Genomic DNA, 13,946 nt, shown 5'->3' with positions numbered 1-13,946 from the left:
AGTAAGAGACCAACTTTTGTATTTGTTCTGCACTTCTCAAGAGTTTTAGAATGAGGGGTTTTGACAATTCAGACTTAGACTGTTTTTCTGGCATAAGCCTCCACTGGCTCTGTATTTCCAGAAGTAAATATATACTCTTAAGTTTTCAGGAAAAGAGAGTTGTGTTCTGAAGTTTAAAGGTGAGGTAGAGTCCTACATGTCAGTGACTGGACAGCCTCATGACCTTTCACTGAAGCAGATCATCAGGAGTCATTTTACTGTCCACCTGCCTCCTTTTGGTGGCTATAGTGAGAAATCTGGAAACCTGTGTTCCAAATTTTCCATTGGCAGATTATTGTCTATTTGAAATGATTTAATTCTTAATCCAAAAAGTCCATTCCAGTAGGTGCTTATGTATCAACATAAAACAAACTATTATTTGTAGTTCATTTGAGATAAATTCTGCAAATTTAAGGAAAATTCTCCTCTAGCAGTTTAAACTGAGCTTGTACGATATTCCGTGGGTAAAGTGAAATCTGTACATGCCCTGAAGAACTTCGTGCACGGTCAGTACGTGTGCTTCATGCCCCTGCCTGTTCCCTCACCCCACATGCCCACCCGCTGCCTGGCAAAGACACTTTGATTTTTTTCTTTGAAAAAGCGAGCAATGCAATGGATTAAGGACAGGACCAAAGGAGAAACTAAAAACTTAGATCAAAAATGAGGCTCATATGCCCTATGGCAGTGTGTCCCATCAATCCGTACATCGTTGTATCAGAATAATCCTGCATAAATATCAGTCCCAAATCCTCTGCAAAAAGGCTTTAATCTAGAACCTGGATCTAAATTCCAGGTCTTCCAACTTGTTAGCATCCTCCTCTATTGGAAACAGCTACCATTTCTCTCAATGTAATGGTGAAAGTTATGCTTGTGTTGTCTAATGCATCTCTTTGTGGCTTTCAGAGTTTGCTTAAGGTATTAAAACCTTAGGAAAGGTCTCTTGTGTTCCTGCATTGACTTAGGAAAATTATATGTATGTATACAACGATAAATATTGAAAAATAGTATGTATGTAAGATCTCAAGAGTTAACTGATAGCCTAATTTTAGTTTGTTCCAATAGGTTAAAATATATGGAATGGAATCCAAATCTAGTTCCTTGTGGTCATGTTTTCTTTCTGGTTTAAATCTCATCCCTGAGACTTAGGAAGATCTGTTTGCTTCAGCAGAACTAATGATTCCTTTCCTCATTTTTAGCCCAGCCTTCAGGTGAGCCATATGAAGTTACATGGTTTGGTCAAGCCCAGTGTAGACTATGTCTGCCAGCTGAAATTTCCTTCTGGCAATTACCCTCCTTGTGTGGATGATAATCGAGATCTGCTAGTCCATTGGTGTCATGGTTCACCTGGAGTAATCTACATGCTCATCCAGGCCTATAAGGTACTGTGAGTTGTCTCATTTTTGAAATAATTTGGAAAATGGGACATAAAATTCTATAACTTAAAATTATTTTTGTGTATAATCTTTAAAGGAGCAGTAGATACATTACTTGTTGGACCTAAGATCGTTTTGCTAAATGGACTCTAATCATTCTTACAGTATCCCTCTGTACCAAAGCAGATACTGTTTTCCTAGATCGGGAGACTGCTTCACTGACAGGTAGAATAGTCAAGATGGTAGCAGCAGTAGTGGAGCCAAGAGAAGTATCCCAGAAGTTCGGTTGAAAACAGAACCTTTCTTGTGCATTGCTGGTGGGATTGTAAAACGGTGCAGCTGCCATAGAAGAGAGTTTGGTAGTTCCTCAAAAAATTAAACGTAGAATTAGTATATGATCCAGCAGTTCAACTCCTAGGTTTATATTCCCCAAAATTTAAACACAAGGATTCATGTAGATATTTGTGCACACATGTTCCACAGCAGCATCATTCACAATTGCCAAAATACAAAATGTGATATCCCGCCCCTACGCACTCACTGGAATGTTATTCAGCCATACAAAAGAATAAACTTCCGGTCCATACTACAACAGCAGGGACCTTGGAAACATTATGCCAAGTGAAATAAGCCAGATGCTCAAGGACAAATACTCCATGATTCCTTTTATATGATGTGATGGTTAATATGTAATATCTGAACAGGCAAATGCATACAGGAAGAGAATAGAACAGAAGCTAGCAGGGACTGGTGCCCGGTGGGAGGGATGGGGGACGAGGTGCAGGATCACTTCATGGGCACCGAGTTTGTTTGGGATGATGAAAACGTTTTGGAAATGGTAGTGATGATTATACAACATTGTAAATGTAGTTAATGCCACTGAATTATACACTTCAAATGACAAAATTTACAACTTTTATATTTTCTCTTACTTTACCAAATAAAAGAAATGCAAATATCATTTCTTAAAAAGCATGTGATGGCAGAGCCATAATCAAAGAACAGGGTTTTATTTGAAAGAAAAAGAAAAAAAAAATAGAAGTAAACCAAGATACCTGTGTCTCTTGGTGCCCAATCTACAAATTACAAATCTGTGGACTATGAATAGGCATTGGTATCTCATACTCTAAGTAAGCATTTAGTACATCAAATTTTACTTTCAGAAAGTTGGATATAATGGAAGAACTTTCTAAACCACCTTATTCTACTTTTAAGAACATTTAGTTTGCAATGAGATATTAAAGCTGTCTACTGAGAATATTTCTTGAGTCTTTGATCAATATATAGGAGGCCACAAAAGATTGGAGAGATGTGTCTGTATTTTTCTGACATAGTATTTTGTAATCAAATCAGTTTTTATAATCAATTTTATATACAGTTTCTTCCCCATATATAAGGAAACTTCCTAACAGTGAAGGGCATTATTGTTAACCAAAGAAGATAGCATGCCGTTCTTTGGAAATTAACTGATGATAATAGCAAGTCACAAGTAAAATCAATGCTACTTCACCACTAACACCTATGTACATAAACACAGAGCGCACACAAAACGTGGATGGCACAGACAAGGTCATGTGCAGTTATTTAAAAGCAAAAAAAAAAAAAAAAAAGCAAAGCTAGTAAGTTTTTATAATTTGTCCCCACCCACACGACACATCTCTCTGGCTCTAAATCCCTTACCCTTTCTTACCAAGCCACCTCTATCTCGCCCCTCTTGCCCTATCTCCCCCCCTTTCCCATCAGGAAGGAATGTCAATAGACGTTTCTTTTTATATCCCTTGTAATAAAACTTTCCCTTGGCTCTGCAGGTGTTCAGAGAGGAACACTACCTCAATGATGCGTACCAGTGTGCTGACGTGATCTGGCAGTATGGGTTGTTGAAGAAGGGGTACGGGCTGTGCCACGGCACCGCCGGGAACGCCTATGCCTTCCTGACACTGTACAACCTCACACAGGACGTGAAGTACCTGTATAGGGCCTGTAAGGTAGGCACCAGAACCACCGGCAAGAAAACACATTCCCCCAGGAGATTGTAGAGAGGGCTCCAGTCAATCTGATTTAATTCATTTACCTTTGTAACCACGAGTCTGTAGAACAAATCCAGTTATTTAAGAAAAGCCTTCTAAACCCCTTCAGTTGAATTAGCTTTCTTGTATAAGGACACAGTTCTATTCAACATTTATGGGGGGAAAAAAAAGAAAGAAATTTTTCTCTGATAACCTTGGAGACAGTGGCTCAGATGGCTCATGACATTCCTCCCTCCCATCCTTCATACTCTTTCAGACCATCTGTTTCTCTGTACTAACCCCTTTTTTCTGCCCTGAAGATAGCTTTGGACTTTTCAGAGTAATTCTTACGGAATCCTTATCAACTTTTGGGGGTCTCTGGAAGAAATCACTACCATAATTAACATGGTCTCACTTTCAGTTTGCTGAGTGGTGCTTAGATTACGGAGAACACGGATGCAGAACACCGGACACCCCCTTTTCCCTCTTTGAAGGTATTTTTCACTCCTTACTTAGTTGCCTTATAATGTCAGCATCTACTTCTCTGCTTGGTAATTAATGTATTTGAATTTGAACTTTATCAACAAGTTAATTTTATAGTCATTTCTTAAACTACCTCTTTACTTCCTAATATGACAACTCAATATTAAAAATCAAGTAGTACATGGACCATCTCAGACCTAATACAAGTAGTCATAATGGTGACTACCCTTTATGGAGCCAAGCACAGGCCTGGCATTTTGCAGATGCCACCATAAATCATCTCAGCAAAAACATACAGACATTATTATCCTCATGTCACAAATGAGGACACGGAAGCTCAGACAGGTAAGTGGCCCGTGGTGCCATGTGAAGGAGCTGACGTGATAAATGACAGGGCTGTGCCTTGAACTTCTCTGGTTCAACTCTCCCTCCTGTCTTCCACTTGGATGAAGAGACTGAGCACCTCACTAGTGATCTCCTCGCGTGTTGACCTGCATCATATATTAAACAGATGCTTGGTTCCTTTAAGTCGTTGCCATTAGTATCATAATGTCGTTGGTGCTAGAGAATGAAGCCACTCTATAAAACGGAGTCATGTGGTGTGATAACTTTTGCTTCTTTTTCTTCCTTCAGGAATGGCTGGAACAATATATTTCCTGGCTGACCTTCTAGTGCCCACAAAAGCCAGGTTCCCTGCGTTTGAATTGTAAAAGGAAAGCCTGCCCCCTGCAACTCACTGCATGAGCCTTTCTGTGTATCAAACCTGGACAAAATGCTTTTATTGCTTTTCAAGGAGACATAGGGTCAAACCGTGTACTTGATTTAGTTGATTTTTTTTTTTTAAATTTTGGAATTTGTCTTCAGTTCAGTTGCTTCTGTTTATCATTTACTTTTACTTAAAAGTATCCAAGGAAATCCTTTAACTTTAACTTCAGTTTCTTCCTAAAGGAAGGGTGAGTGATATGTGCAGTGTTTTGAGGGCATAGATGTATATATTTCAGAACTTGGAGGAAACCTTACTCTTACTTAAGCTTATGAATATAACCATCCTTTGCTCTTCTAGAACTGTTTAAAAGAAACTAAAAATGTAGATAAAGAAAAATATATGGTTATTGCTGGATATTGCTATCCACCTCCTTAGTATTTTTCCTCCAACAGGGCGGACAGTTTTATAACTTTGTTTTTCTTTAGGTGGTTGATTATGAAGGGGGACAAAAATATTAACTATCTGCTTCTGAGACAAAAGTTGCAAGAGATGCAAACTGGTTTAAGGACCATAGTGCTTGTTTAACTAGATAACGATACTTTCAGATTTACTTCTTTTTGGTAGTAAAGCATCCAGGTTCTATTAGTCAACATTTTTATCAAAAATTTCTAAAACGCAATGGTGGTTTTGAAAATTCTGGTTTGAAGATTAGTTTAAGATGAGCTAACAAAAAAGTTTATTGTTTATCCTAAAATAAGTTATTGTATCTTTGAACTATTTATTTACATTTGTTTGTTCCTTGGATTTAGTATAAGATCAGGAAACGATTTTCTATATGTGAGTATGTGGTGACTTAGGATTTGAGTTCACCTTGTCCAATTGACCTTGTAAACTTAGACTTGCGTTTTACTTACTTGGCAATGACTATGCGTTACTGCTCGCAGTTTGGTACAAGCCATAAGATATTTTCCTTCCTTTCAATCTATCTGGATGTTTGTCTTTTCACTGAATAGTACAGTACTCTGCATCTCTCTAAAAGGGGGAAAGGGTGCTATATAGCCAATAACTTGAATGAAAACACTAAGCTTTCCATTGAAATGCTGTTTATTTGGGAGGTATTATCCAGTGCAAAGGATTAGAACAAACACATCCCATCTCTTTGCATATCCTAGGTTTAACACTCATCAGTTTCTGAGCCCTCAGGATCCTGTATTTAACCTGGTAGATGAAGGGTCCCTGGTGCTTCACATTCTCTACAAATGTTTCACTCATCAGCTTCCCTTCCTCCTCCTTCCTTTGCTGCCTTTCCCAGGCTTGTTTCATCATTTCGTGCATGTTCTGACTGATTTTAGAACATTTTGCAGCTTTGAAAATCAGGGTCTAAGAATTTTAAATGTGCCTATTTCATGGCTTTCTTGGTCATAAAAACATGCTGTTTTTATTTTAAATTGGAACCAAATCCCAATGGGTATATGTTGGTTCCTCAGGATAGTAGTCCCCTATTATTTTACATTTAGTCCCAAAATAGCTTATATTATTGGAAATTGACCCTTTAAAGGCTTCTGATGGAAGGATCTAAAAACCAGCCCACTGCTCAGTTCCTAGGATTAGCTTATTCCTCAGTGACTTGCACTAGTTGGGAAAACCTTATGCCTCTCATATGTCTGAAGCCGCTGGTAAACTTTGCCTTTCTCCTGGGTGTTTCAGATGAGCACTGTTGGCATTCCTAGTAAAGCTAATTTGCCTTTGGCTGGATATCCAACTTGAAAGAAAAAAACCCATTTGGTTTAGTTAAATGTCTTACAATACTGTGCCTGTACTTTTAGCTACTGTAATTACCAAGGGAAAGAGAGCAAAACACACTTTCTCTTAGCCAGAGGAAACTTGATCACAGTGCATCTCCAGCATCTTGATTAATTTAACCCCAGGAAGACTTCTAGGTGGGGAGAAGAACATTCTGAGTAAGAGTCATTAATATTTAGGTTGCAATTTACTGTCATCCATTAACAAAGTCATCAATACAAACACAATTCAGGTTTCTTTTTTTTTTTTTTTCTTAAGCTTTTTAGGACTTTAATTAAACTGGTGGATTTTCTATTCATGCCATTGTTTCTTTTATTTATGCTTAAGAGGTAAGAAAATCGGATAGGATTTTAAACTCCAGCAAAAGCCATAAAACTAAGACCAATATCCTAAAGCCATGGAGGAAACTGAAACTTTTATAGTTTTATTAGTTTTAGAAGGAAGAAGCATCATTGCAGTTCTATTTCTGTTACATCATTTTTCCCTCAGATATTTTCTTTTCTTTTGGTGAAAAAAAAAAAACCTTTCCAAAAGTTGCCTCCCAAAAAACTTCATAGTATCTCTTCCCTCCCCATACAAAAATGAGGTAGTAAAATCCTAAAAGCTTCTTGAGCAGTGTTCATTTATCTTGCCATGCATTTCTGTTCCTGTGGTGATGAGAAATTACAGTAGTTAACTTTTCATCATGTAAAAATGTTAACATTCTCACAGCCATTTCCATCATCCCATTGGGTTTTGGTCTCCTTCGAGTTGATGGTCTTTAATCCTTAGAGTCATTGATTTCATTTTCATCTTTGATGTCAGTTCCAATTATTTGGCATCAAAAGCCTTCATGGTAGGAAGAGTTTTAGGTAAAAGTGGACCCAAGATGATCCCGCCTGCTACTGGCTGATTTGAAATACAAAATGTGAAGAGTGAACATTTATTCCTCTACTCCTTTGGCTACTAGAACTTATCTGCAGTCCTTTATTACTCATACCAAATTCTAACTCCACCTTTGCTTCCCATCAATAGGTCAGAGCACCCCATTTCTCTAGTACTGAGCTGTAGAACTGTTTCTCCTGTAGATACAGAACAGAGTAGAATATTCAGGGAACCCACCCCAGTGTTATATTGCCATTTATTGGGAAGGGCTGGGGTCATAGGTATTTCTATGTTCTGTAAAGGATTTCACTTACTGATTCTCAATAAAATCTTATTAGGACTATATATGTCATGTGCTTTCTGTTTGCTTTGGTTTAAACTTGAGAAATCTTTTCTTTATATGGTAAATGAGGGCTTTTCCTCTATACTCTCATTCCCTAGGATTTGTTCCTGACTTTTCATCATTATTTTATCAAACAAGATAGATTCAGAGGGAAATATTTTTAAATCTGATTATTACAGAATTAGGAGGAATCTACTAGGATCCAAACAGAGCAGTGTATTAACCATCTCATACATATGAGAATCCACCCTGTGGTTAATAAGTAAAGGCCTAATTCTAGAAATTGATTTCCCTGCTGACCAATTCTGAAAGGAACTTTGAAGAGAGGAAGAGATTACATGAGGCATAATTATGAAGTGTATATTCAGAGGTAGGAAAGGAGCTCTGCTGTATCACCTGGCAGGACCTTGTGGCACTTAACTTTCATGCCACAGCTGTGTAGTGTGATGGCACAACAGAGATCTGCCAAATAATAAATCCTTATTTTCATCCCTGAATTAAGATTTCATCCTCTGGCATGTATCATTAAAATGCCCTTCATCCCTCTAGTGTTGTGTCTAAATGACTCATCATAGGAAGGATAAATGCACAGTTATTTTTATTATACTCCTTTGAATGAATAAATGTATAGTTGGTGATAATCACATCTTTAGATGCAGGTGATGAGTGAAGGGGACAGTGGCTCACAGAGGCCACCCAGAGACCCCAAATTGATGTCTGGAGCATTCCTGCTCCCTGTTGGCAAGATTACACTGCAGTGGGTAAGGCTGGCCAGCCCCGCTGTCTGGTTTACCACTCCCTGGCTCGTCCTTCGAACGGAGGAAAAATAATGACAGGCATATTAAATTGCACCACACTTGTAAGCTCATGAACAAACAAAACCTGAAGAACTAAGTCTCCTGCGATTTAACCCATAGTTGTTTTTTTTCCCCTAACTTTGCATTAGAAAAGACCTTTGCCTCCCTCCCCCTACACTCTCTGAATAGAATAATAAGTTTTTTTGTGTCATTTCTTTTTCCCTAGATAGTTCCCACTGTGGATTCAGTGTCATTAAAAGTTTTGTGCATTCTCGATTCTTCTAAGCGTCATTGAAACTGAGAAAAACCTATAAGTCACTCCCTGATGATTTTCTTTCACATTCTGTTTCCCATCCAGACTTGCCCTTTTCCTTCTAAAGCTGAGGGTCAATTAACAAAGCAAGAGAACATTGGCTTTTTTACAATGGAGAACATATTGGCTTGATTGGTCCCATTATGTAAAGTATTGAAACAGTATTTTCCAGAAGCCCTGTGCTTGTGCATCCTCAGGGACTTCTTTGACAATTTTGTGAGTAATGGGAGAAAGTGCACACAATAAACCAAGAGGTGAAATAATGAGCATAGAGAAATGGATCTTAGCAGGACCACTGTTCATACTCAGCCAGTTCAATTTCACATTTCTACATTATGTTAACTTCCATGCACATGCAAATGACAACCATGGTGACATTAAATCTGCAGCTAATGTTCTGTCACTCTACAAATAAGTGTTCGAGAAAGCATTTCTGAGGCACTTAGTCATTACGCAGGGAAAGGCAGGACTCTTGATAAATCAGTTTATAAAGGAATGTCATAGTTGCCTAATTTCTCTTCCCTGATGTAGCTGGGATAGTAAGAAAGGCATCTGTGACCCAAAAAATACTGCGGTGGCTCACTGTGAAAGTGGATGGTTAATATTGGTCTCTCAGGATTCAGCATTTAGGAATTAAGATGGGCACCCCCTTGCCGGTAAAATCCAAAGTGGTGGCACTGTTTATATGCTGCAAACATGCCATTTTATTTAAACATGCCATGAGCAATGCTTTAAAACCATTTTATCCCCCAAACTCATTAAGCATGGATGTCTGTATGCAAGGTGCCTGGCAGGGGCATTCTGTGTGCACAGGATAGACATCCCTACTCTGGTGACTCAACCTGGTGAGGAAGACGAGTGATGAGATAAGTTACAATGAAATGTATTTGAATATTCCTGTTCAGCCCCCACCTACTCTTCCTTGTTCCACAAATTTCAAGAATGCCCAGATCTTTCCTGTGATCCACAGTGTCTGGCTATAATTGGAGATTTGGAGTTTATAATCCTGCAGGGAAGAAGACACTTTAAAAGCCACTCGGCCGGTCGAGAAGCACTCAGAGTTCTTTCATTTGGATCACCCTGATGATGGGTGAGATGGAGGGAAATTTGAGCACATAAAGTCACTTGCCCCCAAAATTACTTTCACTCAGTTGGCTAACTTCTCAAAACTCCCAGCATCAGCATTATTAATAATTTAGGTTAAATCCATTTCCTTCGGGAATCTGGTTAAAATGCAAAAATTTTTTAAAAGGTAGTTAATCAACCTGCTATTATTCATTAGCATTTTAGTACCTGGTTTCATGACCTACGCTTCAATCCCAACAATATTTAAATTTTTTTTTCAACGTTTATTTATTTTTGGGACAGAGAGAGACAGAGCATGAACGGGGGAGGGGCAGAGAGAGAGGGAGACACAGAATCAGAAACAGGCTCCAGGCTCCGAGCCATCAGCCCAGAGCCTGACGCGGGGCTCGAACTCACGGACCGCGAGATCGTGACCTGGCTGAAGTCTGACGCTTAACCGACTGTGCCACCCAGGCGCCCCTCAATCCCAACAATATTAAGTGTGCTACTAGCATATGCTAGGTACAGCATCTAGCTAGGATTCGGAAGATGATACCTGCTCACAAAAGACTGTTTAAATCTGGAGATAAATATAAATAAATAATTTCGGTATGATACAGAGCCTCACCAGGACTCGCTCTTTGTGAGTGGGGGAAAGGCAGGTGTTGGAGAGTGAAGGAAACTTGTTAAGAAAAATTTGAGGTCAGCACTTCTTAACCATATATGCATACAAATCACCTGGGGATCTTGTTAAAATGATACCAAAATGCCATTTGATGGGGCCTGAGATGCTGCAGTTTTAACAAGCTCTCAGACAATACCTGTACTGCTGTCCACAGAGGCTACTTTCAGTACGATGGACCCAGATACTCCAGCATGGAATCCCAACTTAGTAGACAAGAAGGAAGTGAGGTCACGAGTTGGCTGATGAATTGATAGGACTGATACGTGTAAATCAAAGAGCACAAGCACTAGTACAAAGAGCATAAAAGCTGGAATGATTGGAGTCTGATTTTTTTTTAATGTTTACTTACATACTTAGAGAGAGGGCATGAGCATGGGAGGGGCAGAGAGAAAGGGAGAGAAAGAGAGAATCCAAAGCAGCTCTGCTTCGTCAGTGCAGAGCCTGACACCAGGCTTAAGCCCACAAACTGAGAACATGACCTGAGCTAAAATCAAGAGTCGGACGCTCAACTGACTGAGCTACCCAGGCACCCCTGGAGTCTGATTTCTGATGTGACTCAGTTGCACATAACATCAGGCAATAGGTCTTGGGGTGATTAATTTTCTGTAGTGGTGATGGTAGCAAGTGAAAGAAACAGATTTGGAACATATATTTGTTTATAATTTTAATGGAAAATTTGCCAAAATTTGATATATTTTCAATCCAAAGAGAGTAATAAGCTTCTGGTAATTTAAGAATCATATGGAAGATATTTATATTAAAGAGTTAATTTGAGGGGAGGAGCCAAGATGGTGAAACAGCATGGAAGTCTTTTTTTGTGTGTCTCGAGACCATGAAATACAGCAAGATCAACGTTAAACCATCCTGCACACCTAGAAAACTGATTTGAGGATTAACACAACAATCTGCACAACCTGAACCACAGAACTCAGCAGGTATGCAGCACGTAGAGGTATACTGGGGGAGAGAGAAGCCACAGAGGGAAAGGAGCTGTTTTTGCTTTCAGAGTGAGGACAGAGATGGGGGGAGAGTACAGGAAAAGCACTCCCACCAAAAGCAGCTGGAGAGAAAGTGGAAAAGTGGAAACAGCTGCAGGGACTGAACTAAAAAGGGAGAAAGGAGAGGGTTTAAATTCCATTAGGATTCTATAAACAGGGGGAGCACAGAGTCTGAAACTCTGCAGCTCAATACCTGGTGGTTCTCTGGTGGGAAAGGTGAATCCCCAGGAGCAGAGTGAGGTCTGGGAGGATCTCGGGCCACACGGGGAGAAGCAGTTCCACTGCTGGAAGGACATTTGGTAGAGGCTTTGCAGCCACTCGGTCCCAGCAGACCCCAGAGAACAACCACATATGCTGGTGCTGGAACAAGGTTGCTCATGGTGAAGCCTGGCACCAAATGTGTGCTGTTTTTCCATAATCCCTGAAATGCTGCTGCTACACGATTGCATGAACTTTTTCTGGGGCAGGCTGACACCCAGCTGCAGTCTCTGGGCATCAGCAGCAGCAGTCCCACGAACGTTCCTGGGTGTGGCCAGCACCCAGCTATTGCTCGGTGAGACCCTCCCCAGAGGATCTGAACGGGTCAAAGCCACAGTCCCTCAGAAGTGAGGGGTCTGGAAACACAGCCACATATGAGATAAAACTCTGGAGGGAGGTGCCGCCTGGCAACCTGATGGCTTGGTCACAGACAGGATAAAAACGGGGAGTGGACAGAAGCTGGAGACAAAGGACCCGTGCATGATTGCTGGTATGGGAGAGCAGAGTTCCGATACTAGAGACTGGGTAGCTGGGTGATGCCATTTTCACCCCTCCCACGTGTGCACATACACACCTACAAGCGCCACAACAATGCATCCCAGTAAGCTAAGCAGCGCCATCTAATGGAGAATGGAGCTGCTACACTAACCTGGGGCAACCTCACTCTTCAGGGACACCACAAATCTCTCTGCCTACTTAGTTCACAGACTATAAAATACTTCATACTTTTATTTCTAGGGGAAAACGATGTAATTTCATCGAATTTCAGTCTGTTCACTGGTCCACCTATTCAATTTTTTTTTGTTTCTTTTTCTTGAATACAGAAAGAAAAAATTTATTTTTTCAATTTTTATTAAAAATATTTTTCTTCATTTTTTCTACTATATTTTTTACTTTTTTGTAAATTTTTAAAATTTTATTTTACTTCCATCATTTCAATTTATTCTATCTCATTGTATTCATTTTCTCAAATTTTAAAATGTTTTCCTTTTTTTCTTTTCTTTTTTTTTCCCTCTTTTTCTCCTTTTTTTTCCTCTATCAAGCTCCTTCAATAACCAGACCAAAACACACCTAGGATCTAGCATCATTTATGTGATTTTGTATGTGTGTGTTGTTTTAATTTTTTTTTATTTTAATTTTTTTTTATTTTAATTCCTTTCCTATTTCAAAATGATAAAACGAAGGAATTTACCCCAAAAGAAAGAACATGAAGAAATGACAGCTAGGGACTTAATCAACACAGATACAAGCAAGATGTCAGAACCAAAATTTAGAATCACGATGTTAAGAATAACTACCTGGGGTAGAAAATAGATTAGAATCCCTCTCTGTGGAGATAAAAGAACTAAAAACTAGTCAGGCTGAAATAAAAAATGCTATAACTGAGCCGCAATCTCGAATGGATGCTATGGTGGCAAGGATGGATGAGGCAGAGCAGCAAATCAGTGATATAGAGGACAAACTTATGTAGAATAATGAAGCAGAAAAAAAGAGAGAGACTAAGGTAAAAGAGCACAATTTAAGAATTAGAGAAATCAGTGACTTGTGAAAAAAAAAACATCAGAATCATAGGGGTCCCAGAAGATGAAGAGAGAGAAAAATGGGTAGAAGGATTATGTAAGCAAATCATAGGGGAAAACTTTCCTAACCTGGGGAAAGACAGATATCAAAATCCAGGAAGCACAGAGGACTCCCATAAGATTCAACAAAAACTGGCCATCAACAAGGCATATCCTAGTCAGATTCACAAAATACTCAGGCAAGGAAAGAATTATGAAAGCAGCAAGGGAAAAACAGTCCTTAACCTAAAAGGGAAGACAGATCAGGTTTGCAGCAGACCTATCCACAGAAACTTGGCATGCTAGAAAGGAATGGCAGGATATATTCAATATGCTGAACCAGAAAAATATGCAGCCAAGAATTCTTTATCCAGCAAGGCTGTCATTCAAAATACAAGGAGAAATTAAGTTTCCCAGACAAACAAAAATTAAAGGAGTTCATGACCACTGAACCAGCCCTGCAAGAAATTTTCAGGGGGACTCTCTGAGGGGACAAAAGATGGAAAAAAAAAAAAAAGAAAGAAAAACGAAAAGACTGAAAGCAACAAAGACTAGAAAGGGCCAGAGAATACCACCAGAAACTCCAACTCTACAAGAAATATAATGGCAAGAAACTCATATCTTTCAGTACTCACTCTAAACATCAATGGACTA

The 13,946-nt window shown here is 39.3% G+C and overlaps 1 protein-coding gene across 5 annotated transcripts in view; it reads left to right on the top strand.

The window, feature by feature from the left end:
- Positions 1-7,619, top strand: part of LANCL1 (LanC like 1) — a 37,056-nt gene extending 29,437 nt beyond the window's left edge. For all 5 annotated transcript variants that reach the window (XM_030325572.1, XM_030325573.2, XM_030325576.2 and 2 more), the window contains exons 7-10: positions 1,236-1,418; positions 3,221-3,397; positions 3,840-3,912; positions 4,535-7,619. In XM_030325572.1, coding sequence (XP_030181432.1) covers positions 1,236-1,418; positions 3,221-3,397; positions 3,840-3,912; positions 4,535-4,611 — 510 coding nt within the window. In that variant the 3' untranslated portion in view covers positions 4,612-7,619. The remainder of the gene's footprint in view (positions 1-1,235; positions 1,419-3,220; positions 3,398-3,839; positions 3,913-4,534) is intronic.
- Positions 7,620-13,946: the final 6,327 nt, after the last annotated feature.

This window comes from Lynx canadensis, chromosome C1 (genome assembly GCF_007474595.2).
Source record: "Lynx canadensis isolate LIC74 chromosome C1, mLynCan4.pri.v2, whole genome shotgun sequence".
NCBI classification, from domain to species: Eukaryota; Metazoa; Chordata; class Mammalia; order Carnivora; family Felidae; genus Lynx; species Lynx canadensis.
This window is presented reverse-complemented; position numbering and strand designations above follow the sequence as displayed.